This window comes from Zingiber officinale, chromosome 1B (genome assembly GCF_018446385.1).
Source record: "Zingiber officinale cultivar Zhangliang chromosome 1B, Zo_v1.1, whole genome shotgun sequence".
In the NCBI taxonomy this organism is placed as follows: domain Eukaryota; kingdom Viridiplantae; phylum Streptophyta; class Magnoliopsida; order Zingiberales; family Zingiberaceae; genus Zingiber; species Zingiber officinale.
This window is the reverse complement of record NC_055986.1, coordinates 59254203-59278493: the sequence shown is the minus strand read 5'-3', so window position 1 is coordinate 59278493 and position 24291 is coordinate 59254203. Positions and strand designations below refer to the sequence as shown.

General features: G+C 34.6%; 1 protein-coding gene across 1 annotated transcript in view; it reads right to left on the bottom strand.

The window, feature by feature from the left end:
- The window catches only part of LOC121967422 (glyoxysomal fatty acid beta-oxidation multifunctional protein MFP-a-like), a 75894-nt gene that overhangs the window by 26474 nt on the left and 25129 nt on the right, over nucleotides 1–24291 (bottom strand). The window contains exons 10-14 of the mRNA XM_042517634.1: nucleotides 23938–24112; nucleotides 23721–23842; nucleotides 5367–5530; nucleotides 4929–5183; nucleotides 4662–4783 (exon numbers count right to left, since the gene is read on the bottom strand). Of these exons, the coding sequence (XP_042373568.1) occupies nucleotides 4662–4783; nucleotides 4929–5183; nucleotides 5367–5530; nucleotides 23721–23842; nucleotides 23938–24112 (838 nt within the window). The remainder of the gene's footprint in view (nucleotides 1–4661; nucleotides 4784–4928; nucleotides 5184–5366; nucleotides 5531–23720; nucleotides 23843–23937; nucleotides 24113–24291) is intronic.

The following is a 24291-nucleotide window of genomic DNA, read 5'->3' as shown; positions in this document are numbered from 1 at the left end:
CCACTCAATTCTCCTTTATGCCATGAGACAAAGATTAGACATTAACTTCGGTCTACTGATCTTTAAGTATATTATTTATCATTTCAGCATATCCACCAGTTGTCGAGTCTACATGCCATATTGTCACATTCTAACTCATCTTTTTGCATCCAAAGGGATTGATGTTTCTAGCGAAAACCTCAAATCATTGACCGAGTTTGACTAGATAGGACTTAAAAACCTCACATTAGCCAAGATAGTCCTCATAGAGAACGCTCTAGTTCGAAAGGTTAGAAGGAACGCTGCCCCTCGATCTCCAGATATTGACGAAATCACGACTGAGTTCGAGGTTGACCAAACTAGATACCAGATCTTTCGGCTCCTCCAGCACCTCCACCTCCGTTGACATTAGAGGACCGAGTCACTCGATTTGAAGAGACAGTCACTCGTCAATCTCGAGATATGAGGGTCTTGATACAAGAGATGATAGACATGATGCAGACAGTACTCAAGTCAGCCGCCTCCTTCTGACTAGTTGATCCTGGCTTTGACAAACCTTGGCTTATTTAACTCTTTGACTCATGATTGGCTTGGTTTGGACCTACAGTATTTTTTTTTTTTTACTTCTGTAGTATTTTGGATCTAGACTTGTAGTTGATTTATCCTTGACTTTGCTTGATTTTATTACAATTTGCTTATGTTTGAACCTTCTTATGACTTATAGTTTACCTTTTGACTATGATTGAGTTATTGGTTGAACTTAACTTAGATTCTATTATTCATTACTTAAATTGAATTCTTAGCTTGGTTTGCACTTTGCTTTAATATTAATCTTATTTAACTTAAATATTATTTGATATAGTTAACTTATTTCTTTGACTTTGGTCTGAATTAAATCTATCGTTAATTTATCTTTGTTAATTTCTGCAATATTACACTTGACTATATGTCATGTTTTATTTGTATTTTAATCCATTTTTTTATATATGAAAAAAGGGGAGAGAGATAAAAAATAAAAATCAAGTGTTTATTAACTTCCAAATTTAATCCCTTATCTAGTTTATCTCTTATCTTATAGAGGGGGGTGGGATAATTCATTTATTATATTTATGTACTTCTTTCATACATTAAATATAAATTCAAAATTCTTACTTATTGATTACTAACTTTAACTTAGTTTTCATATTATCAAAAAGGGAGAGATTGTTGGTGCTAGGTGCACAACATTTAACCCAAAGTTTTGATATATAACTAAAGTTAAAATTAATTGTGATCTAACCAATTATGTCAAGTTTATATGTGCAGGATACTTAACATATGTTAGTGACAAAGTCCTAATGGATTTAGGCATCTAAAGCCCTGATTGGGAATCAGGCATGAGCTACGTCTTAGCTGAAGAACAAGCAACAAATTCCTAGTTGGAGACAAGGTGAATCAAGTCCATGTGATTAAGACAGCTAGGTGAATCAAGTCTAAGTGATTATTGCTTCACAAACAAATTCCTAATTTAGGCTAGGTGAATCAAATCCAAGTGATTAAGGCTTCGCAAACAAATTCCTAGCTGAGGGCAAGGTGAATCAAGTTCAAGTGATTATGGCTGACAAATTCCTAGCTAGAGGCTAGGTGAATCAGTCCAAGTGATTAAGGCTAGACAAACAAATTCCTAGCTGAAAGCTAAGTAAATCAAGTTCAAGTAATTAAGACAAAATTCTTAGCCGAAAGCTAAGTAAATCAAGTTCAAGTAATAAAGACCTGGCAGAAAAATTTGTAGCTGAGTGCAAAGTATCAAGTCCAGAAGGAGGAGGTGGAGTCGGTTGGGAGCTAAAGGTTTGGCAAACAAGTCCACATGAAAGCAGCTGGGAGATATGGCTTAGCACCTAGTCAAGATGAGAGGTTGAACATCTAGACTCAATGTAAGTGCAAAAATTGCAAGGAAGCATGTTCGACGATTCCATGCAACCAAATGGAGTACGGGGCGACTAACTGATGATAACCCTCGATGAAGGGATTTCAAAGGGTCCAAGCAACCATATAGGGTCTAAGGGACCAAGGATACGGGCGACCGAAGCATGACCGGGAGATGGCATTATCAGCAAACCAAACGAGTTTGGTCAAGATGAAATTTGATCCTTCTCCGGACAACCGGAGGACAAGCGACCGGAGAGCTCGTTAACGTTATCAACCGGATAGAAGTTGTAACCACGTCAGCAACTCTACAGGCGACTGGGAAGGTTTCAGGCGATCGAAGGAATCCTCTATAACGAGTTTCAAGGCAGAGCTTGAAAATCACTCATCTACACAAAATTCACTCTTGTTCTCGTGCTCTGAGCGCTCTTTCGCCTTCTGTGTTGCGACACGCTGCAATGCGCACTTCATTTTTGTTTTCATTTGTTTTAGTGTTACCTTATTTGTTTTATTGCGTTTAAACTTTTTAGATTATTTTTCTATAAGGTTTCTCCACCTAGGAGAAATTAGAAATAAGAATCATATTTTAAAAATATTGTGTGCTTATACTTCTAGTTTGATTGATCAACTTATATGCTAAAACTACTAGTTAAACCTATTGCATGCTTATGTCTTGTCTTGATTGAATCAAACTAAGTCATGCTACTCTGATTAATTCAACTGCTTTAATTACTACATGCTCATTTTGGTTTAAAATTCTTATGCTATTCATCCCTCTAGCATTAAGTTTGATCCTACCATGATCATTAAAAAAATTATATTCTTATTCAGGATTTTTAAGCCGACAACACCATAAGTGATAAGACTATGATTTACCAGCTTTTACAAAAAGTACATAAATCAATTGTTTACGTATAAAAATTATTTAACATCAACTAAAATAAAATGCTACACAATTATCTTTAGCACTAAAAATAATTACCAAATTTTCATTTAAGATAATAAAATATCATATAAATTGTATGTAATTTCTACATTTTAAAATAAAAAAGAACACATGCACCTTTAATTTCTTTAGATGAAAGTATGGCAATATGTGAGAAGTAGTGTGGTGTAGTATGGCGCAACAACTCCCAGCATAAGTCATAGTAGTGAGTAATCTAACTCGGCGCGTTCGAGCATGCACTCCCCCATGTCTTGGCCACTTGCTTAGTAGTCACCCGTGATTTACTTCCTCCGTGTTGGCCTAAGGACAGTTTGACGGAGGCGCTAGAGACGAGCGAATCGCCTTTTGCCACATAGTAGTGAGTAATCCATTGCTAATGGTGTATTGTCATTTTGAATATATAGGCGATTCTCAAGAACTATGTTGCATTTATATTTAATCAAATGATCATTCTTAATTAAGTCATATAAAATATTTGTAAAAATAGAATAAACAATATATAGGCAAGGGGCATTTTTTTAGGTGCAAACCGATCTGCCCTAAAGTAAAGTTTGTCCAAAATTTTTGTCAAAGTTTCAAAAATCAAATCAAATTAGCTTATAAGATATTAAAATCATAACAAATTTATCAATTTGGTTTCGTTTATCCAGATTAGCATCCAAATTTCAAAATTTTCAAATATAGTTTTTATAATTTATTTTTTGTAGAATAAATTTCACTTTTGCAAATAATAAATGAATTAACATACAACAAATTAAACTTTATAAACTTAATCATTCAAAATAAATCTCAATGAATTTTATTCAAAAAAAATTTAGTTTTTATTTTTCAATTTGTTTTGCTTTGCAATTAATCAAAACTAAATTAAGCTGAACTTTATTATGATTCGGTCAACCAACAAACAAGATAATAAAAAAAGTCAGACCGATATCAAATATTAATTTGGTTTGGTTTTCAATTTTAAATTAAAAAGCCATGCCTTTTATTTTCTTTTATTATATTACTTTTATCTTTTTGTTTAAGTATATAAAAATTTAGATTTTAAAGATAAAACAAGCCTAGTTTATTTTCTTAATGTGAAAGGTCTTTGTATTTTTTTTAAAAAAAAAAAAATCCTTTAGACTGTTATTTATTGTTCAGTGTAAACCATGTAGCAATATTTATTCTTTTTCTCAATAATCTTTTGTTTAGTTATCATGAATGATCATCCAAACATAAAACAAATTGCAACTAGAAATATTAATTTCACACATTTTTCCTCCCTTAAATCATTTTTTTATTTAATTTTTTTATGTCGCATGTTAATTTATTCTGATATAATTTGAGCAACTTCATAGGTATATTTTTTTATAAATTGGTATAAAAAATTTACTGACATTTTCCGACTTTGCCATTAACTTTCAACTTTTATTAGCTGTTAATTAAAAGACCAAAATATTAACTATCAAAGGTCTGAGCACTCCTAACAATTTTCATTTCCTTTTTTCATTTATCACATTTGCAAAGCCTGTCATCATTTTCAATCCCTAAAGTTATACTTTTGAAGTGTAATCATTAAATATATTTCAGCTTTGTATATCTAACCTTTTAATTGTTCATCTTTTATATATTCAACACTACCCAAATCTTCATACTTCTTTTCCTTTCTTTTCACAATTTTAATTTCATAAAATATCATATGCTTTGGACTTTGTCATACACTTAAGAAAAAGTTGTCAAAAGCAATAAAAATTTGAAAACATCACAATGCAGTGCAAATGTACGGAAAAAACTTCATATGCAGAATACAAGTACGAAAATCACCAATAATAATCTTCAAGAATATCAATACCTGTCCTTTTATCTTCGATCATAATTGACATTAGCATGGACTTGTAGACTCGGTCAGGAAAGCTCTCAAGATACTGCATGCCAGTAGCAACTGCAACTCCAAAGCCAACCAGATCAGCTACTCTGGACAAAACAACCAAGGATCATAGTGAGCTGCACAATCCTCTACTTAAGTCAAAATGTCAAAAATTCAGTTTTGCAACTATCTTATTATCAAGTTAAACAATGATAAAATGGGTAACCTTGTAAAATTACTACTTTCACAAACCTGAAAGGGCCCATTGGCATTCCAAATTTGGTGCATGCTTGATCAATCTTATACACATCAAGACCGTAGTCAACAAGTAAGAGTGCTGACTGAGTGTAGGGAAAGAACATCCTATTAACTGCAAATCCAGTACAGTTGCCAACTACAATGGGGGTTTTTCGAATCTTTTTCCCAATATCAAGCAAATCTAGAACAACTTGTGGAGACGTTTTCTTCGTCCGGACTATTTCCAGAAGTGGCATTATATGAGCAGGACTGCAGAAGAAACAGCAGTTGGTGATTTACATCGAAAAAATTGTCACAGGGTGCTCACAAGAGCAAAAAATTATTATTATTTTTCACCTGAGAAACAATCTTACAAGGAGATTTGTAAAACAAAAAATGTGAATATGGATTCATATGAGTAAAAATAGATTACCCAGATATTTCCTCTGTTACCTAAAGAAATGTGCACCCACAATTCGAGCTTGGGACCTGATCTTCTCTCCAATCAAATTGAGATCAATTGTTGATGTATTAGAAGCAAGTATACAACTGCTAGAGCAATATTTCTCAAGATCAGAAAATATTTGCTGTTTCAAGGATACTTTCTCGATAACTGCCTATAGTGGCATATGACGCAATGTTAAAAATCCTCCAAAAACAAACATTCAGAGTCCATATATAAAATAAACATTAATAGAGTTGAAAATTTTGCCATACTTCAATGACCAAATCCACATCTTTGAAACTTCCATAATCCAGTACACCCGTGAGTAATGAGAGGGTTTTCTCATACTTCTCCTCTGTAATCTTCCCTTTCCTGACACGACTCTGCAAATTGGCTGAAAGGGACTTCTAATAAAAAATTTAAAATTTGACAAGCAATATATTTAGGGACCATTTTTCAGCAAAAAAAAAATGTAGAACTTGGTGCTACCTTTAACTCTGTCTATTCCAGCCTTTAAGAAGGTTTCATTTACTTCTTTAATTATCACAGGGTAGTTGCTAAGCAACAAAGCAGTTGCGATTCCAGAGCCCATCAATCCTCCTCCAAGAATGGCAACTTTATTAATCTTTCTTGGCGTCAAACCCAAGTCCGTGATCCCAGGAATCTGTCAAAAAAAAAACACAAAATCAATCACTGTCAGGCAGGCTAGAATTTAATAATAAATGCCATTTTATAAAGTCAAAATCAAATGTATGCAGGAGTAGCAAACCAAATAATATAGGGCAGAGTACTAACGAGTCTAGTTATTTTAGGAACAAGAAATTCAGGTATTTAAGTAAATGATTTCATATAATTATATAAGCAGCCAATTTCAGCAGTTAGCAGATTGCCTTTAGAAAATTGAGAAGATAGGTATTCAACCAAAGTTCTAACAGCTAATCAGTTTCATGATAAAAGTAACTAATGGTCTAAACCATTGGATAATGTGTATGTATGCATGTAGGTGTTTAAATAAATGTATTTGTGTTGATTCAAAATAAACCTTGTTCACCCAAAGTCTAGGTCATTTGAATAGCAAAAAAGGAACAAGAGATATTCAAAATGTTTATTCAATGAAATATCACAGAAAAGATAAGGAACTGACATACACATTGTGAATACATGGTTATATGGTTGAAAGTTGAAGCCCAGTACTTGTCTACTAGGGCTTACACACTCCACTAACAATCACATTATAAAATCCTTGGCATTGTTTAAGACGCAACCGCCTACGCAACAAGGGCTTACATACTCCACTAATTTGTCACAGTATATAATCCTTAGCATTGTTTTAAGAGGCAGCAGCTGCTTATGAGGTTTCGACAAAGGACTGCTCCGCCTGATTGTTAGGGCAACCAAGTTAGGCAACCTTTAAAAAGCCAAACGGACAGCCTAGGTGACCTAGGTGGCTCAATTCGCTTAGGAGGTTTAAGAAAATCTTAAGGAAAAAATTATTTTTCTTCTATAAGTTGTTAGAAAGTAATTGTAGTTCTCCAAATTAGCCCATCTAACACCTCTCTTTTATCCCAGCCTATCACTCCACCCAACTTGTGTCATCCTTTTTCACTCAATGTCAGCGGCATATACTAACTTTCAATTGCTTTACAACCATCTTTAATTCCTCCTCTTCCCTAGTTGTGTTCTTTTTTTCTCTTTTCTTTTTTTATCCATTGTTAAGTTTTTCAATTAATAAGCCCACCTAGATTTTTTTTTTCATATTGTGGTTATTTTTCTTGGTTAAATATGAAATATAAAATGTTTTATTGTTATATGTTTAGTACTTATGACTTGTTTATTTATAATTGCAAGCTTTTGATTGATTAAAAGTACAATTATTGTTATCGATAATATATATCTAGAGAGAGAGGAATGTTATATCGAACACCCCGTGAATTTGTTTGAAATTTTTTATAGACTTAATACTATACCGCAACCCCTAAAGTCAAAACCCTAAATGGCTACATACAAAGCTTCAAAAAAAATAAAAATGTTACGCGCCGCATAGTCGTGCACAGGCGTGTTGCGCAGCATAACTTCTACGTATGTGTGTGTGTCAACTTCTGCACATATGTGTGTGTCTATATCGATGATGTTCTCGTATTCTCCAACCCAAAGGAAGTATACTATGCACATTTACATCTAGTATTTAACTTATTTGAAACACATGGCTTAACAATCTCTAGAAGTAAGATAAAGCTTGCAATCAAACACAGACTTTTTGGGAGCAGAAATTGGACAAGGAAAAATCTCCCTTCAACCCCATATTACTCCCAAAATTTTAAGTTTTCCTGATAAAATGGAGGACACTAAGACACTTAGGTCTTTTCTAGGATTACTCAACTATGTCAAACAATATCCGAAAGATATAGAAAAAATTAGTGGACCCTTATATAATAAGACATCAATAACGTGACAAAAATACTTTAATCAATAAGACCTAGAATTAGTTAGACAAATTAAAGACATGATAAAACAAATCCCAATCCTAACATTACCACTTGATTCTGATTATCTAATTATCGAGACAAATGTTTGTGAAACTAGATAGAGAGGGGTTCTTTACCGAAAACCATTCAAATAAAAAAAAAGTAGCCTGGTGCACGAAGCTCCCTCCATGTGGGGTCCCAAAAAGGATCCATTGTACGTTGTCTTACCATGCTTTTTATCCCCGGAAGGATCCATTGTACGTCGTCTTACCCTGCTTTTTGCAAAAAGCTATTTCCAGAATTCAAACCCGTGACATTTAGATCACAAAGCAACAACTTTACCGAAAATATCCAAATATGAACCAAAATCTACAGAAGTCATATGCAGATATGCTTCTGGTCAGTACAAAGAAAAAGGTCATTTAACTTCTCTTGACTACGAAATTTTAGAAGCAATCTATTGTTTAGATGCTTTCCGACTATTCATTTATAGAAAGTAAGAAATCACAGTACGAATAGGCTGTGAAGTTATACTAAAATATAGCCAACAAACAAAAGGTTTAAGAAAAGGACTTAGTACCAACATATGGTAAAATTTGATACACAATTATCAACAAAGGATTAAAGATTCAATGGGAACATATTAAAGGAAGTAATAATTCCCTCGCAGATACACTTTCTAGACTTTTACATTAACTTCCTGACTTTTGCAGACATGGATTGACAAAAGAAAGTAAAAACTTTTGCAATGAAAACCATGAGGTTTGGCAATCAGAAACTCTAACAATTCACTCGCTATGAGGAACAATTCCACTTTACAACAAGAGAAAAGCTTGACCATATACAAACTTGTTTACTTGACAACATATGGAACATTCCTACAATCCCAGGTAGTTCGAATTACAAGATCGCTATTATCAATGCCTTGGCTAATTACTTTCAAACAACTATACAAAAGCTAGTTGGCAAGAAAATTTCTTGTTATGTGGTATACTCTGGTACACAAGCAGGAGTCTAGGAAGAAGTGACAATTGCTATCCAAGGGTGTGGGCATCCTTCCTTTCAAGGTTTCTACTCAAAAGCCTTTACTTCAGCTAGAAGAGTCATCGACCCTAATTTTTTTGTTAACACTCTACTTAAAACTGGTGGAAAAGCACCAATGGAAATAGAGGAACCAGAAAAGACTTATACACAAGCCCTTGCAACAATTCCTAGCTCCACTCTTGCAAAACCTCCTATCCACATACCTACGTATTTAACTTTGGGATAGTTTAAAACTCGATGAAAAGCCACTTCAGCACAAAGGACATCAAAAGCAATAGTATTAGGCCTAACCAATTCTATTCCTGAAGATATTGCCATCTACATACGCACGTTAGCCGAAATATCTACCTTCCAAATTTTTACTAAGTTATGTGAAGCCTCAAGAGGTACCAAAAGGAATGACAATTATTTATGAAGCAGAATTCAGCCCCAAACTCAAATGTCAAAAAAGAAACAAAACTTGTGAAACTTCAAAAAAATACGAGTGTCAATGTCAACTCGTATATTCCTTTAGAAAAGTGCATATAAAGATAGATACATATGAGCCTACAACAGTAAAAGGCTTCATTCCTCTTAATGGACTATGGCCTTCTTTATAAATTATGGGTACATGATCCTGATTGTATCCAAAACTTCCCAAACAAACTTGGACAAATCATCTCTTTAGCTCTTGAAGAAGAAGAGACATATGTTATCTGTACTATTAACAGCTCTCCTCCAGAATAGGTAGATTTGAAGATTGAACCTGCTAGGCATCTTATCAAAATAGACATTGATGAGTTTAATGGACGACAACTAGAGTTTGATGACTATACTTCTGATTATGATATTGATTGGGATGTCTTCCCTTCATTAATGGATCAAGTTAAACATTGGAGAGCCTCTATCCAAGGATCCAACTGGATATGGGATCGACAAGAAGACCCTAATAAGTACCTCCTAGCCGGCAAAACATACACTGGAAAAATTTATTGCCCAAAGACATGGGAACCATGTTCTTTCTGTTCTCCTTCAAAACACAACATACAATATTACAACACTACCAACGAAAAGCTAAAAGATGGGCTCATAAAGCAAGAGCAACTTTAGCCCTTTCTAGTAAAGCTTACAGAGCAGCTCTCGCCAAGGCTCAAAGAAGCGAGGCCCAAGCCAACAACCCTTACAACCAACAAGCCAAGTTCCATGAAGCCTAGGGAACCAGTACTCCTTCCTTTTCTCACAGGTTGTCTTCCCTCTCTTTCCTCTCTTCCTCTATACAAGCTCTTCTAGTTTCAACCCAAGGGGACAAAGATCTCCCGAAGTGCAAGAAGTCTCAGCTAAGCAAGTTTCGAGTGTAAATCTGTTTATTCCTAAGTTAACAAAGTCCATGTAATGCCCATATGTTTCCATCTGGCTATATCGCATCTATGTAAAATATCTATGTAATTAACTCCTATTTTATGGTCTTATAACATTTCTATTTCTATGTTTAATAAAGTTATTTCTATGAAGAACTAAACATTATCTAGGGCAAGGGAGGCTTTGCCTTGTTTTCCTAAACTAACATTTACTCGCAGTCATGATTTAAGTAACCAAGAGGTGAACAATAACTATATAAGGAATAATACAAAGTTTGGTTGGTATACTGCCTAAATTCTTAAAATAGCCGAGGCAACGGTTAAACTGTGAGGTTCTTTATAGGTGAGGCTCAATGGAAGAAAAAGAGAGGAAAAATTAGGGTCGAAAAAATGGACAAAAATTTCTCGACCTAGTCTCTCCCAAAGAAAAACACCATACTTTTCATAATTACTTTTCACGTTTACTATTCACTCTTACAGTTCACTGTTTACTATTCACTTACTAGTTACTACTATTCACAATTATTGTTTACAATTACTATTTATTTTTTACAGTTCATGATTACTATTCACAATTACTGTCACAAACCGTTAACTTTGACACAAAGTATGAAAAATGCAAAATTTTACTTTGACATAAAGCACGCAAAAATTTGGTATTAGAGCCATCAGACCTTTTTATATGCCCAGAGAAAAACGAAGTATAACCACTCTTAGTAAGCATCCAGATCACCAACAACTTACCACTTATTTGTGGTGCTACTTTTAAGTCAAATGGTATGACTAGCCATTCAAAATGACCTTCTAGACAAGAAAATGATGTTCATTCTATAGAGTCTGGATCCATCTTAACTTGCCAAAAACATGATTTCATATCAAATTTAGAATACCATTTAGAATCTTGTATTTTGTTAAGTAGTTGATCTTTATCTGGAATTTTATACTCATCTTCTTGGCAATTATACGTTTGTAATTGAATATTATTCTAGATTGTCCTCTTTTCTATTCAGCTCCTTTATTTACTATAAAGGTTGGACTTCTATATCTTGAAGTACTTTGTTGGATAGCTCCAAATTTTAATAATTGTTAGATACGCATTGTACATTCTTCTATTTCCCAATTGGTGTAAGTAAGTTTTGTGCTTTTATTGTTAAATCAGGATTGATAATTGCCCGTTTGCAATATATTGTATCTCTTTCCCAATACTTAGTCAGATTATCACATATAATTTCTAACTTTTCTAGTCTCGAGACCACATTGTCTATATCTGTTTGTGTAGATATTAACTGTACTAGCTTTGCTAGGGCTAAAAAATCAACTGGTATTTCTAAATAACTGAATAAATCCTGAAAAATTAAGAGATCCAAAATACTGTGGTCGGCAGTGTCAAAAGAGATATAAATTAGACAGGAGCTAATACAAGAATTTTTATCCAGACACATACAGTGTGAGTTTGTGGTATTACGTTGAGTTTCTTATTCTTGGACTAAAGATGTAGGCATGGGTACGACCTTAATAGGAGGAGGTGCACAAGGAGCAGGAAGATTGGACGGAGGGGTATCATCCTATACGTATAGTGGAAGGATAGTCAAAGACAATAGGGGAGAGGATATAAGTAGAAAGAAAAAGGGCATAATCTTTGGTAAGGAGAAGGCCACGATCGGATTGAACCAGAAAGTTGAGGCCAAGAATAAGATGGATATTAGAGTGTAAGAGGGGTTTCATCCATAGTTTGGAGAGGGAAAGAGGACTGAAAGTATCACAATTGGTATAAAAACGAAGATGGACATTGGTGACAGACTTTGTACTAGTGAATGTTTTACCATCAAATTGTGTACTAACCAAAGGATGAGTAGTAGTTTTAATAAATGTGGCAGGTAATGTTGATAAAAGGGTTGTTTCATCGATAGTAGAGTTGGTAGCTCCACTGTTAAGAAAAGCATGTAATATAAATTCATGGTCGTGGATGTTGACAAGACAACGAACTGTGATGTCCATAGTGCAACTAGTATTATAGATACTTGGAGTTTTTATAAACACCATGTCTAACTGTTGTGATGGCTCTTGAAAAGTGATTCCTTTACCCTTATCAAGGGCAGGTGGACTTGATGGGCGAAGTTGCTTAAGTTATGCTTCGATTTGATTTAGTTTTGTCTCTAGGACCGCAATCCTTGTTTCAATAAGAAGCTTATGGGGCCCTTGAGTGGTTATGACTGGGATATGAATACCATAATGATTGTCTAGGCAAAGATTGCAACATTGTTTTCTACAAAGAGAACAAGTTCCTCGTTTGTCTAAAGAAGGATAATAGCTACATATAAAACAGGGGATGTTTGTGGTTCCTGTTTTTAATGTCCACTGATTGGAGCAGTCTGAGTGGGAATCGGGTATATGCTGGGAGGAAAGCCCTTGTTGTAACATCATGTCTACATTTGGTAAGCATATCTCTTCCCATTGTTCTTCCAAATTCTCAAGGTCTTCTTGTATTAAGTCCATATTTATCTACTAGTCTTCGTAGACTTGGTAGCAAGGAATTTATTAAAGTATAGTCAGAGGAAGAGGGTACTTCCTCTATCTCTTCAAAGGAGACAATTGAATAGATGGAAGAAGTAGCCGAAACATCTGATTGTATTTCGACTAGGTCCAAGTTTGTACAAGTAACTAGTTGAGCTTCCTAGGTATAAAGGTTTTTCTTTGTAAGATATGTTGAAGATAGATATCTTGGTGCATGGCAAGCAAAACATGTAATTGTATTAGCAAATGTCTTCTTAGGTTTAAATTTTCTTACATGTTTATATGTTTATCCGTGTTTAAGTATGGTTTCTTTTTTCTACTTTTTCTTGCAAAGTACTTTTTCTTTGATTTTTCTTTATGTTTTGACTGTATAGTTCTCATAGGTTGTTTCCCTCGTCTCTTATAGTATCTTTGTTGATTAAGACCGTATTGTTGTGGTGTATAAATTTGACTAAAAAATCATAGTGTTGATTTTTAAGTTATTTCTGTATTTGAATGTAAGTACATTTTTCTTTTAATACTACTATAATATGTTGGATCCGTCCTCCTATATTATTATATTGTGGTGGGACTTTTATATCAGCCTAGGCTTTATGAATTTCTTTTCCCAATTCTCCTGATAATTTACTAAATAGTCTTTCTCCCAATTCTAGGTTACAATAATTGCCTGAGATTGCTATTAAGGCTACAAAGTCGTTACAACATGATTTGATTCAATTCTAACTAAATAGCTGAAGTTGTTCCAGATCTCTCATTGCTTCTCTTTGTCTTAAGTCTAATCTGTATTATCATCTTTTGTTGTTAATAATCTATGGATCGTGTAGCAAAAATTTAGGATGTTATTTCCTTAGGCTGTCATTCTAGCAATTTCTTCGGGAAATTTGTTATAAGCTTCCCATGCCACTCTAGCTACATCTCCTAAATAGTTTTCTCCTATGCGTATCATTGCTTCGCCTGATTCAATGTCTAGTTCATGTTTAGCTTGATAGTCCCTTTGGACTAATACAATCCATTGTTCTAAATACGTGTCATACATTTGAGGGTCATCACATTCAGCTATATTTAATAACACTGAATTTTTCCCAAAATAAGTAATTTCTAGTGGTTTTCTTTTTCCTATAGTTCTAAATAATGGATTGTTGTTTGTGTATGGAGCAATTCCTGTTCTAGGCGGATGGCCTTAGCCATAATCTCTTGCTCCCATGAAACTTTCATGATATCGTACTGCTACAGGGGGTACATTTAAGGGTGTCCTAGAGGTCCCGGTTGATTATGCTGAATTCATAAGATTTTGGAGTTGTTTTCTGGCAATGATATTTTGCTCATCATCATAATAAAGTTCCCGGTCTTGATTTAGTCTTTGCTGTTATTTTTCAAGATGTTCAAATTCTATTAATTCGTCTAATGTTTTATAGGTTGTGAGGTCAGCTAGGTTATATATGTATTCATCTAAATCATTATAAAATCCTTGATCTTCTTGTTCTTTGTTAGTAGGTATATTTTTGATATTCATTAAGGTAAAGTTTTCTCCTTCCTTTTTCCTCATTTGTATTTTGTAAAGTAGAAGGTTGGTAGTCATTAAATTGTTTGTTAGTAGGTATAGTTTCAATATTCATTAAGTTAAAGTTTTCTTCTTCTTCCTCATTTGTATTTTGTAAGGTAGAAGGTTGGTAGTCATTAAATCTTATTATCATCTTTCCGTGTGTATTTTTATACATGATAGATTCTGCAGGTATGAGTGTTTGTTCTGGGTTCTAGAAGGATATGCCTCTCGAAGTCAAAGCTTTAATAATAGTATTAATTTGTACTTTAAAACTATTATTGATTTGTGTCATTGTCTTTCCTAAGAAAATGATATCAATCTGAAGGTTATGTTGTAGGAAATTTCCATAACCTTTGGCTTGAATTTTGATTTTAATATGTTTTACAAAATCTGCAATTGTCATGTTAAAATTGGAACAGAAGTATGTAATGCCAAGATTGTTATTCATGTCTACCTCAATAAGTCCTATGATTGTTTTTTCAGTATCTGAAAATTTGTAGTCATATAAGACTAAAAAGACTTTTGTTCTTATTCTTTTTCTCGTTAATCCTATAAGTCAAAACACTAGTAATCCTAGATGGATATAATTATATCTTCTTTGTAAAAGTATTTTTGCTCATCTGTCATAATGGTTAATCTCTCTTCCCTCCATCTGGTAAATGTAGTGGTTGAATCCTATGATATCTGTAAAGTGATGTGGAAAAAGATAATCTTCCTTGGTTATATAATCTTCTTGGATTCATTGTATTTAATTGTTCATTAGAAAAAATTTCTAAATTATTTTCCATATCTATTAAGTCTACTAATTGATATGTATTTGTTGAGGTACTATTTCTTCCTTTAGTTATAATGCTATCTAGCCAAGAAGTTGTGTTTTTTTTGGTCTGTCCTCACATTGTTTAAGAGGTGCCTGTAAAAGGTCAGTTTGTGTTCTTGTCAAACTCATTGTAGGTTAAGAATGAATAAGTTTTAGGTTGCTTTTTGAGATTATAGTTCCTCTGGATAATTTACTTAGATCTCTTGTCAGATTTTTTATACTTTCTTGTCACTCTGTAGCCTTAGTTGTCTTTTGTAATTGGGTCTCTAGGTTTAACAATTTGTTTTCTATTAATGTAATTATGTGATGTTAGTAAGGCTAATATTGTATCGTTCTGTTGGATTAATACTTGATCTCCTTGTCCAGTGACTTCAAGGTTGTTATAACTGTTTTCTTGTGTTTTTGAGAATTGTTTGGAAAATTCTAAGGCTCCTTGTCCAATGACTTCACGGGTTCGAATTCTGGAAACAGCCTCTTGCAAAAAAACATGGTAAGGCTGCGTACAATGGATCCTTCCCGGGACCCCGCCTAACGGGAGCTTTGTGCACCGGGCTACCCTTTTTCTTCATAGTAAGTATTTTCAAAGTTTAATTTGTTCATTTATATTTGATTTCTTCAAGCGTCAGATGTATTCTTTTGAATTCTTCTGTTAGTTGTGTTTGATTAAATTGTAAGTAGCTCCTTTAGGTATATTAATAATTTTCTGGGTTCTATATTAGATTTGTTTAATTGAGAAAGCTTGAGTAGAGAGTCCTGAGATGTTTTCAAGAAATCTAGATTTTGTTTAAGGCTACTTAGCAACTTTGTTTGGTAATGTAATTTTTCTGTTAACTGTTCGATGAAAACTTGTTATTGGTCTTGTTTTGCAGTTATACTTAAGAAGCGCACGCAGGACAATCATTTTTATTTTAAGATATTTCTATAATTATTTTATTGTCAAGCTTCTAGGCAGGCCTACTCCCTAGTGGCTAAGCAATGGGTCATTTGCCTACCGCTTGGATCTACCTTTTAATAGCTTGGTCCTTAGGAAACAGTTTAGAGGATAAAACGAAAATGATATATCTAATTTGCGCATTCAATGACTGAACATAAACAATATATGATATAAAGTTATAAACATCATTCTGCATGACTCAAAAACAAACATTGTTATATCATCCCGATGCAAGTGAACAATACACAATTTCCATGTTCAATTAGTAGTACCCACTTCAATTCACAAGGTATTTACAGGCAAAAGAATTCATCAAAAACCCCGGCAATGATGATATATCTAAATCTAGTAGCTAAACCAGACACCTTTTGTTAGTAAAAAGGGAATGCAATTGAGTATAAATGTTCTTATGAGTTATATAAACCAATTAAAAACTAGGTCCTTGAAACTAAATGTAATTTATCTTTTTGTTTTAATAACATTTCCCTTAAAGCGTTCTTTCTATGTGTGATTTTCATCATTGGTTCTGCAAAAAAGGCATGTAGAAAAACAAAGACACATTCAAACTCCATCTATATGATCATATAATTGACTTTCAGTCATTTTGGAAGTGGCAATTTGTTCTCTAAGCAAGATCCTATGTTATTAAAAACTTGAACTACTCATTGGAAAAGCTTCAGCATGAATTCCTATCGAAAATTAACAGTTATGGGAACAACGAACTATGCCAAAGTAGAGGCAAGAGAAAGGCTATGGAACTAGTATTTAAACCTTTGATGTTGCACGTAGTGCGAAGAACACATGAACTAAACTCTTGCACGTGTCAGATCGAACAAGTGTTTGAAAGGAGTGGACTTCCTGCAATAAGAAAAGTTAATTGTCATTAGAAACTACTTGAGATGCATCCATCCAACTATATTCTACTATGGTACAAGTGAAATTGGTTTACCTTCCACAATCCAGCACGAGGACCAGAAACTATGCCCTCTTCAATCACATCAATACAAACCAAAGGGTGTAGGAGATTGGCAGCCTGCTTTTGAGCCTGAGCTCTTGCAAACTTTAGAATTTCCCTAGCATCTCCAAGGGATTCTAATTTATCAGTTTTATAAAGACTCTTGATCCATGGTTTTCTACACTCAGCAATTTCCAAAGCCCAGTAGCGAGCTGTCTTCAACAATTCATCAGATGATGAGAGAGCATCAACCAGACCTATCTTGTATGCTTCCTCTCCTTTCACGGACTTGGATAACTGCAAGAGATGGACATAGTCATATGCCGAAAGACCTCCAAAAAGAGAGTTAAGGAGACAAAACTGATTGTACCAAAATAATTTCAAGTGCTTTGGTAAGTCCCACAAGGCGCGGAAGGCGCTGTGTTCCTGAAGAACAAAAAAAATCAACTAACCATCATTAAAAACGGAAGTATGGCTTCTTTCCATGTCAGTATAAGAGGAACAGTTCTGAATAAAATCAATATACTACACAGTTCTTACATAAGAAAACCATAGTAAATGATGATGCTTTGTTAAGAATTAAACCTTTCAAAAGTTCAACCATTGACCTAATTTTATATGAATAATGTATTACGTGACAGATGGCTCCATGAAATCTAAAAAAGGTACCCATAAATAGGCTTCTTCATAGAGTTGAAGCCAACATCACCAAACAGATCCAAGGTTTAAAATTTCAAGTCCTAGTTTCAATTTATATTTTTATAAATATTTGATTGTTATAAATGTTTGTTATCGAGTCATATATGAGATGCTGAATGTTGAATTTAAATTTTGATATTATCTTATGAAATATTTGATGCTTATTGAATAAAAGTCGATTTAGAATTAACTAAAGTGTTCAAAGTAGACATTAACTAAAGTGTTCAAAGTAGACATGGCACGATCAAGTAGGTTTAAATTAAATTTATTTTGATCCGTTTAAAATTAAACTAAATTTATATATAAAATAATTTGATTTATTAGTAGTATATTTTATGAAGTTAGAAATTATATTATATTTAATATTTTATCTTCCTTAATAATTTGTTGCTCACCTCCTTAAAGGTTTTTTTTTCTCTATGTTTATCCTGTGGACAGATAAAAAAAAATAATCATCCTTAACAGGTATATTTCTCTTTCTTTACTCTTGTACAAATGAAGGGAAAAAATAAATAAATGAAAGAGGGATTAATAAGGAAAAAAATTAATGGATGAAAGAGGAAAAAAAATTAAGAAGAAAAGAAAATTATCTTGGTGCAGGAAGCACCAAACGATCGAACCTGAATTTTGATTATGTCAAAGGGTCCAAAATTAAGTTATCTTTTGATCTAACAAGGTTGATTGAGCTTGCATGAAAGTCCTAAGAAAGTCCTAATGGATTCCAGGCAGGTGGAAAACCCTAGAGGTGGTAACCCTAGGTCCTAGGGGGCGGTAACCCTAGGTGATGGAAAGTCCTAGCTGTGGTTAGGTAGATGGAAAACCCTAGGGGGTGGTATCCCTGGGTCCTAAGGGGTGGTAACCCTAGGCAGAAAGTCTTGGCGGGTCGAGCGCTTTAGGCAAAATCCTAGAGTCAGAGACTCTAGATGAAAACCCTGGTGGTCGCGGACCATGTGGAAGTCTGAACGGGTCGTAGAGCGGGCGTCCAGCATGAAGACCTGAAGTCTCGAGTGCTGAGGAAAAGTCCAGTCGGTCTGAAGGACCGGTCTGGCAACATGTAACTTCTCCTGAGAGGCGTAGGTGAGGGCACATTCTCCGGTGAGGAAACAATAGGCGTTGGTTCGACCTAGGGTTTCTGGAGGAAATCCGAAATCAGAACCGGACAGTCCGAAGGCTATCAAGTTATTGATTTATATAGTATTTGTTATTTTGTCTAACTCTATTTTGCAGGAAACTAACAGTTTTGCAGGGTTGAACTTAGTCTTGATCGGTCGACCGAATGTCTGGATCAGTCAACCGAACCTAAGTACAAAGCATCAGAATTCCAACTCTCGGTAAAGTGTTGACCAAAGATTCGGTCGACTGAGCCTCGGGATTGATCGACCAAACTGAGGATAGACAGAGACTCATTCGAGCCAGGTTGATCGGATCGAATGAGGCAAAGATCATCAGTTGATCGGTCGACCTAACAGCGGGATCGATCGACCGAATGAAGGCTCTATTCGGAGAGACGGCATCTGGACGGAAGGACGAGCGGGTTCAGTAGGTTCGATCGACCGAATCATGGGATCGATCGACCGATCCGAGTCGAGTCAAAACTTGATCTCGAGATCAGAGGATCTAGATTAGGTTTGAAGAGGCTATAAAAAGAGGTCTCGGCCAACACTTCAGAACACCAAAAATCAGACTACTTGCGCTCCTGTGTGATGCTCTGAAACACTTCAACAACGCTCAACTGCTACACTGACAATCGACGAACCTTTCCATCATCTTTGTATTGTCGGTAACTTAGTTTAACATTGCAATTGTACTTGTTCTTCTTGTAAAGATTTCTCGAGCTTATAGTGGTTTGCCCAACGTAAGCGATCAACGATCGCGGGCCTCGGAGTAGGAGTCGTCACATGCTCCGAACCAAATAAAAGAAACCTGTTAGCGATTGTGTTTGTTTCTTTTCTTTATTCCGCTGCGTTATTCTGAGTTTTCCGAAACGAATGAATTAGCCATGCGTGCTATCTCCCCCTCCCTTTGCACGTCATCGATCCTACAAATTAATGGAGAAAGGAATCACTGTTTAAAAGAAATTTTTTCAATTTAAAATTAAAAATTAAAAGAAAACGACAGAAATAATAAAAATTAAACAAAAAATCGCAGCTACTGCGGCAACCTAGTGTTTGCGACCAAAGATGCATTATTGTAATGAATATACATCAAATGAATATATTCCATATTTCTACGTAACTGTAACATCAAAGTGTTGGATCGAGTCGCACGTGAGAAGGGGGTGAATCATGCGGTTTGAAAATCTCGTTCTTTTCGATTTTCAAATCAAAATACGAATGCAGCGGAATAAGAGAATAGACAAATGAAAAACAATACGAACACAAACGGTTTACTTGGTTCAGAGCCTTCGACGATTCCTACTTCAAGACTCAAGTCCCGCGGACCTATCAATAGATAATCTACTAAAAAAAACCTCTTTCGATACCTCCGGAAGAAGAGATCGAGTACAAAAAGATCGAGAAAAATGTAACTAGACTACACTTTCCGTTTACAGAAATTAAGTACGGAAAAAATGACTTTGTTACCGACACGTCAGGATCAAATCGAGAGAGCACGAGTGTCAATGTCGATCTACAGGCTACGATCGGAAGTCCTCGGAACAGTTGTCGGGCGCAGCAGTTTCGCAGCAGTTTCGCAGCAAGAAGTCGAAGAAGTCGGAACCTCGAATAGACGCGTAGTAGCTCGTATAGTAGTTGTTGGTTGATGTTTGGTCGAGACTGCCTTATAAAGGGGCCTTATAAAGGGCATGGAAGGCGCCTTCCATTGAAGGTGCCTTCAACATGGTAAATCTGATCCTGACTTCACTATGCCTTATCTGCAACGGGGTCCAAAATTTATCCCTAGGAAGGCGCCTCAAGCCATTGAAGGCGTCTTCCATGAAAGTATGAAGGCGCCTTCCAATGTTTGAAGGCGCCTTCGGGTACTGTTCATCCGAAGACTTTTTGCTTCTTTTTCCCTGCAAGTTGTGTTAGTCCAAATCTAAAACATCTAACCTGCAAACACAGTGATAATAAGGAATAATAATTAGCTCCCAAGACCAGGAACTAGTTAAGGTCTCAAATTAAGGATCCAAAATGGACCTAACTTGGATCGACGCTTACTGTCCCTCAACCGAAACGCGTCCTCACTTAGTCACTCTCCTCCACTTACCTTTACTTACCAATTTGTTGTTGGTTGACTAGCCTCTTAACCCACCAGGTCTTCATGCCAACTATCCGGTCCGTAGACCCAAAATGGACTTCTGCCGGTTGTCCAGTCCCACGGACCCAACCGATCTTCTCGCCAGATATCCGATCGGCCTGTTGACCTATCTAGACTTCGCACAAACTATCTGGTCTCATAGACCTAGCTGGATTTCTGCTTGGTGTCCGGTCCTACAGACCATCAATTCCTACACACTTGGTAAAGTAATCAAATCACAAAAACACCCAACTTAACTCACTTGTCATTCATCAAAACCTGAGTTAGACAGTTAGTGCAAACTACACCAACAATCTCCTTTTTGATACAATGACGGCTTGGGTTAAAGTTATGAAAAGATATGCAAAAACATATATGAAAAATAACAAAAGAATAATCTAAGTTAGTTTCGTTTCATTCTCTTGATCATTTTAGGGTTAATTTATTCTTATTTTCTTTGATTTTCTAACTTAAACTCTTAACCTCCCCTTTAGCATTCATCAAAAAAAATTGCACAGAGAAAGTAGGCAAGTTACAAAAAGTGAGTCTTGCAAATTAAGCACGGAAGATCAAGTTTGTCAATTTCAAAATTTGCAGGTTAATTGGAGGGAGTAGTAACTGTAACCAAAGACAATTAATTTGTTTTGAAAAATACTTTGTAAAGTAGCTTTCAAGATAGCTAAATTTATAAAGCTAGATTTGACAACTCATTTTAATTTTTTTTTTTAAAAAAATCTTTGGTTAGGTAAGCAATAATCTTTTTCAAAATCGGGAGTTTGAATGTTTTAACTTGAAATGCTTTAAAAAATATTTTCGAAGTATGTTTAACTTAGAAATAGTTTTGAAATGCTTAGAAAAAGTTTTAAACCAAAAATATTTTTAAAATATTTTTCAAGCACAATTGATTTGTAGGATATAAGAAAATTGAAAACACGTTAACAAGAACTTTTCAAAATAGGTTTTAAAATGGTTTTAAATTATCTCCCCAGGACCTAATATAAAAATATTTTAAAAAAACGTTCTTAAATGTCTAACCACTAGTTACTAATTGACTACTAGATGATAGTAGTTTTCATTTGGTTAGTCAAGTTAAGTAAATGCATCCAGTTAGTGTTTGACTAAAAATGGATCACTTAACTTGATCAGTGTTTGGTATTTTACGCTCAGATTATGTTGATGCACTAATATAAGTATCTTAAGCCCAGGCAATCTGCCTACGCATCTCACATCGTTCTAAGTTTATGAATACGCAATCAAGGTAAACCTAATGTGTTTGTGAGATGCTTAAATCCTAGATCTATAAGAACATGCTTTCTATGGGGTTGACCTAGGCTCAAGCTAAAATCAATTTTGAAAATTTAAGAAAATGGTAGTTTTAAGATAAGAAAAGAAAAGATTTTTCCTTAGAATTTTTAAATTATTTTAAGAATTTATTTGACCTATTCTATGAAACATATTCCTAATTGCCGACGTAATTTACTAAATTCACTTTCAGGGAGAGGTTTGGTAAATATGTCAACTAAATTTGATTTGGACGCAATGTAATTGAGTTCAATATCACCTGTAGTTACATGATCCTGATGAAGTGATGTTTGATTTCGATGCGTTTAGTTCTTGAATGATGTACTGGATTTTTTGATAAGTTGATTAAACTAACATTATCAATTAGTACTTTTGTATTTTTAAGGTTTAGATTGAAATCTTTTAGGATGTGCATCATCCATAATAGTTGTGCAACGCATTCTCCTATTGCTATATATTCCGCCTTAGTAGTAGATAAAGTGACACAATGTTGCTTTCTACTAAACCAGCTACAAGTGATGGGCCAAGTAATTGGCAACCACCACTTGTACTTTTTCTGTCTAATTTGCAGCCGGCATAATCTGAGTCAGAAAACTCTATAAGTTCAAAATTAGTCGTTCTAGGGTACCACATACCTACGTTGGAAGTTCCTTTTAACTATCTAAAAATTCTTTTAATATTGGCTAAGTGTGACTCATTGGAACATGTTTGGTACCTTGCACACATACTAACTACAAATAGAATATCAAATCGACTGGCAGTTAGGTATAGTAGGCATCCTATGGTGCTTCTGTAATATTTGAGGTCTATATGTTTTTCATTTGGATCATTATGTAGGATTATGTGGTGGACATTGGAGTTTTAATTTCTTTTGAGTTTTCCATGTCAAATTTCTTAAGTAATTCAAGTGTATATTTTTGTTGATCAACGTAAGTTCCTTCATTTGTTTGTTTGATTTGTAAACCTAAAAAGAATGTTGGTTGTCTTACTAGACTCATTTCGAATTCTTGTTCCATCAATATTATGAATTCTTGTAGAAGTTTTAAATTAGTTGACCCAAATATTATATTATCTACATAGATTTAAGCTATAAAGAAATCTTGATTGACTGTTTTGACAAATAGGGTTGGGTCTACTTGACCTTGTTTGAAGTTTTTTGAGACTAAGTATGTGGTCAACCTCTCATACCACGCTCTAGGAGCTTGTTATACGTCATAAAGGGCTTTCTTTAGTTTAAACACATAATTAGGGTATTCCAGGTTTTCAAACCCTAGAGGTTGACCTCCATATACCTTTTCCTTAATCAATGCATTTAGAAAGGTTGTTTAACATCCATTTGATACAATTTGAAAGTTTTATAGGCCGTATAGCTTTAATAACATTCTAATTGATTCAAATATGACGACCGGGGTAGAGGTTTCATCGTAGTCAAATCCCTCAACCTGACTAAAACCTAATCTGACTTTGTTTCTAACATCTAAATAAACATTAATAGAGTTGAAAATTTTGCCATACTTCAATGACCAAATCCACATCTTTGAAACTTCCATAATCCAGTACACCCGTGAGTAATGAGAGGGTTTTCTCATACTTCTCCTCTGTAATCTTCCCTTTCCTGACACGACTCTGCAAATTGGCTGAAAGGGACTTCTAATAAAAAATTTAAAATTTGACAAGCAATATATTTAGGGACCATTTTTCAGCAAAAAAAAAATGTAGAACTTGGTGCTACCTTTAACTCTGTCTATTCCAGCCTTTAAGAAGGTTTCATTTACTTCTTTAATTATCACAGGGTAGTTGCTAAGCAACAAAGCAGTTGCGATTCCAGAGCCCATCAATCCTCCTCCAAGAATGGCAACTTTATTAATCTTTCTTGGCGTCAAACCCAAGTCCGTGATCCCAGGAATCTGTCAAAAAAAAAACACAAAATCAATCACTGTCAGGCAGGCTAGAATTTAATAATAAATGCCATTTTATAAAGTCAAAATCAAATGTATGCAGGAGTAGCAAACCAAATAATATAGGGCAGAGTACTAACGAGTCTAGTTATTTTAGGAACAAGAAATTCAGGTATTTAAGTAAATGA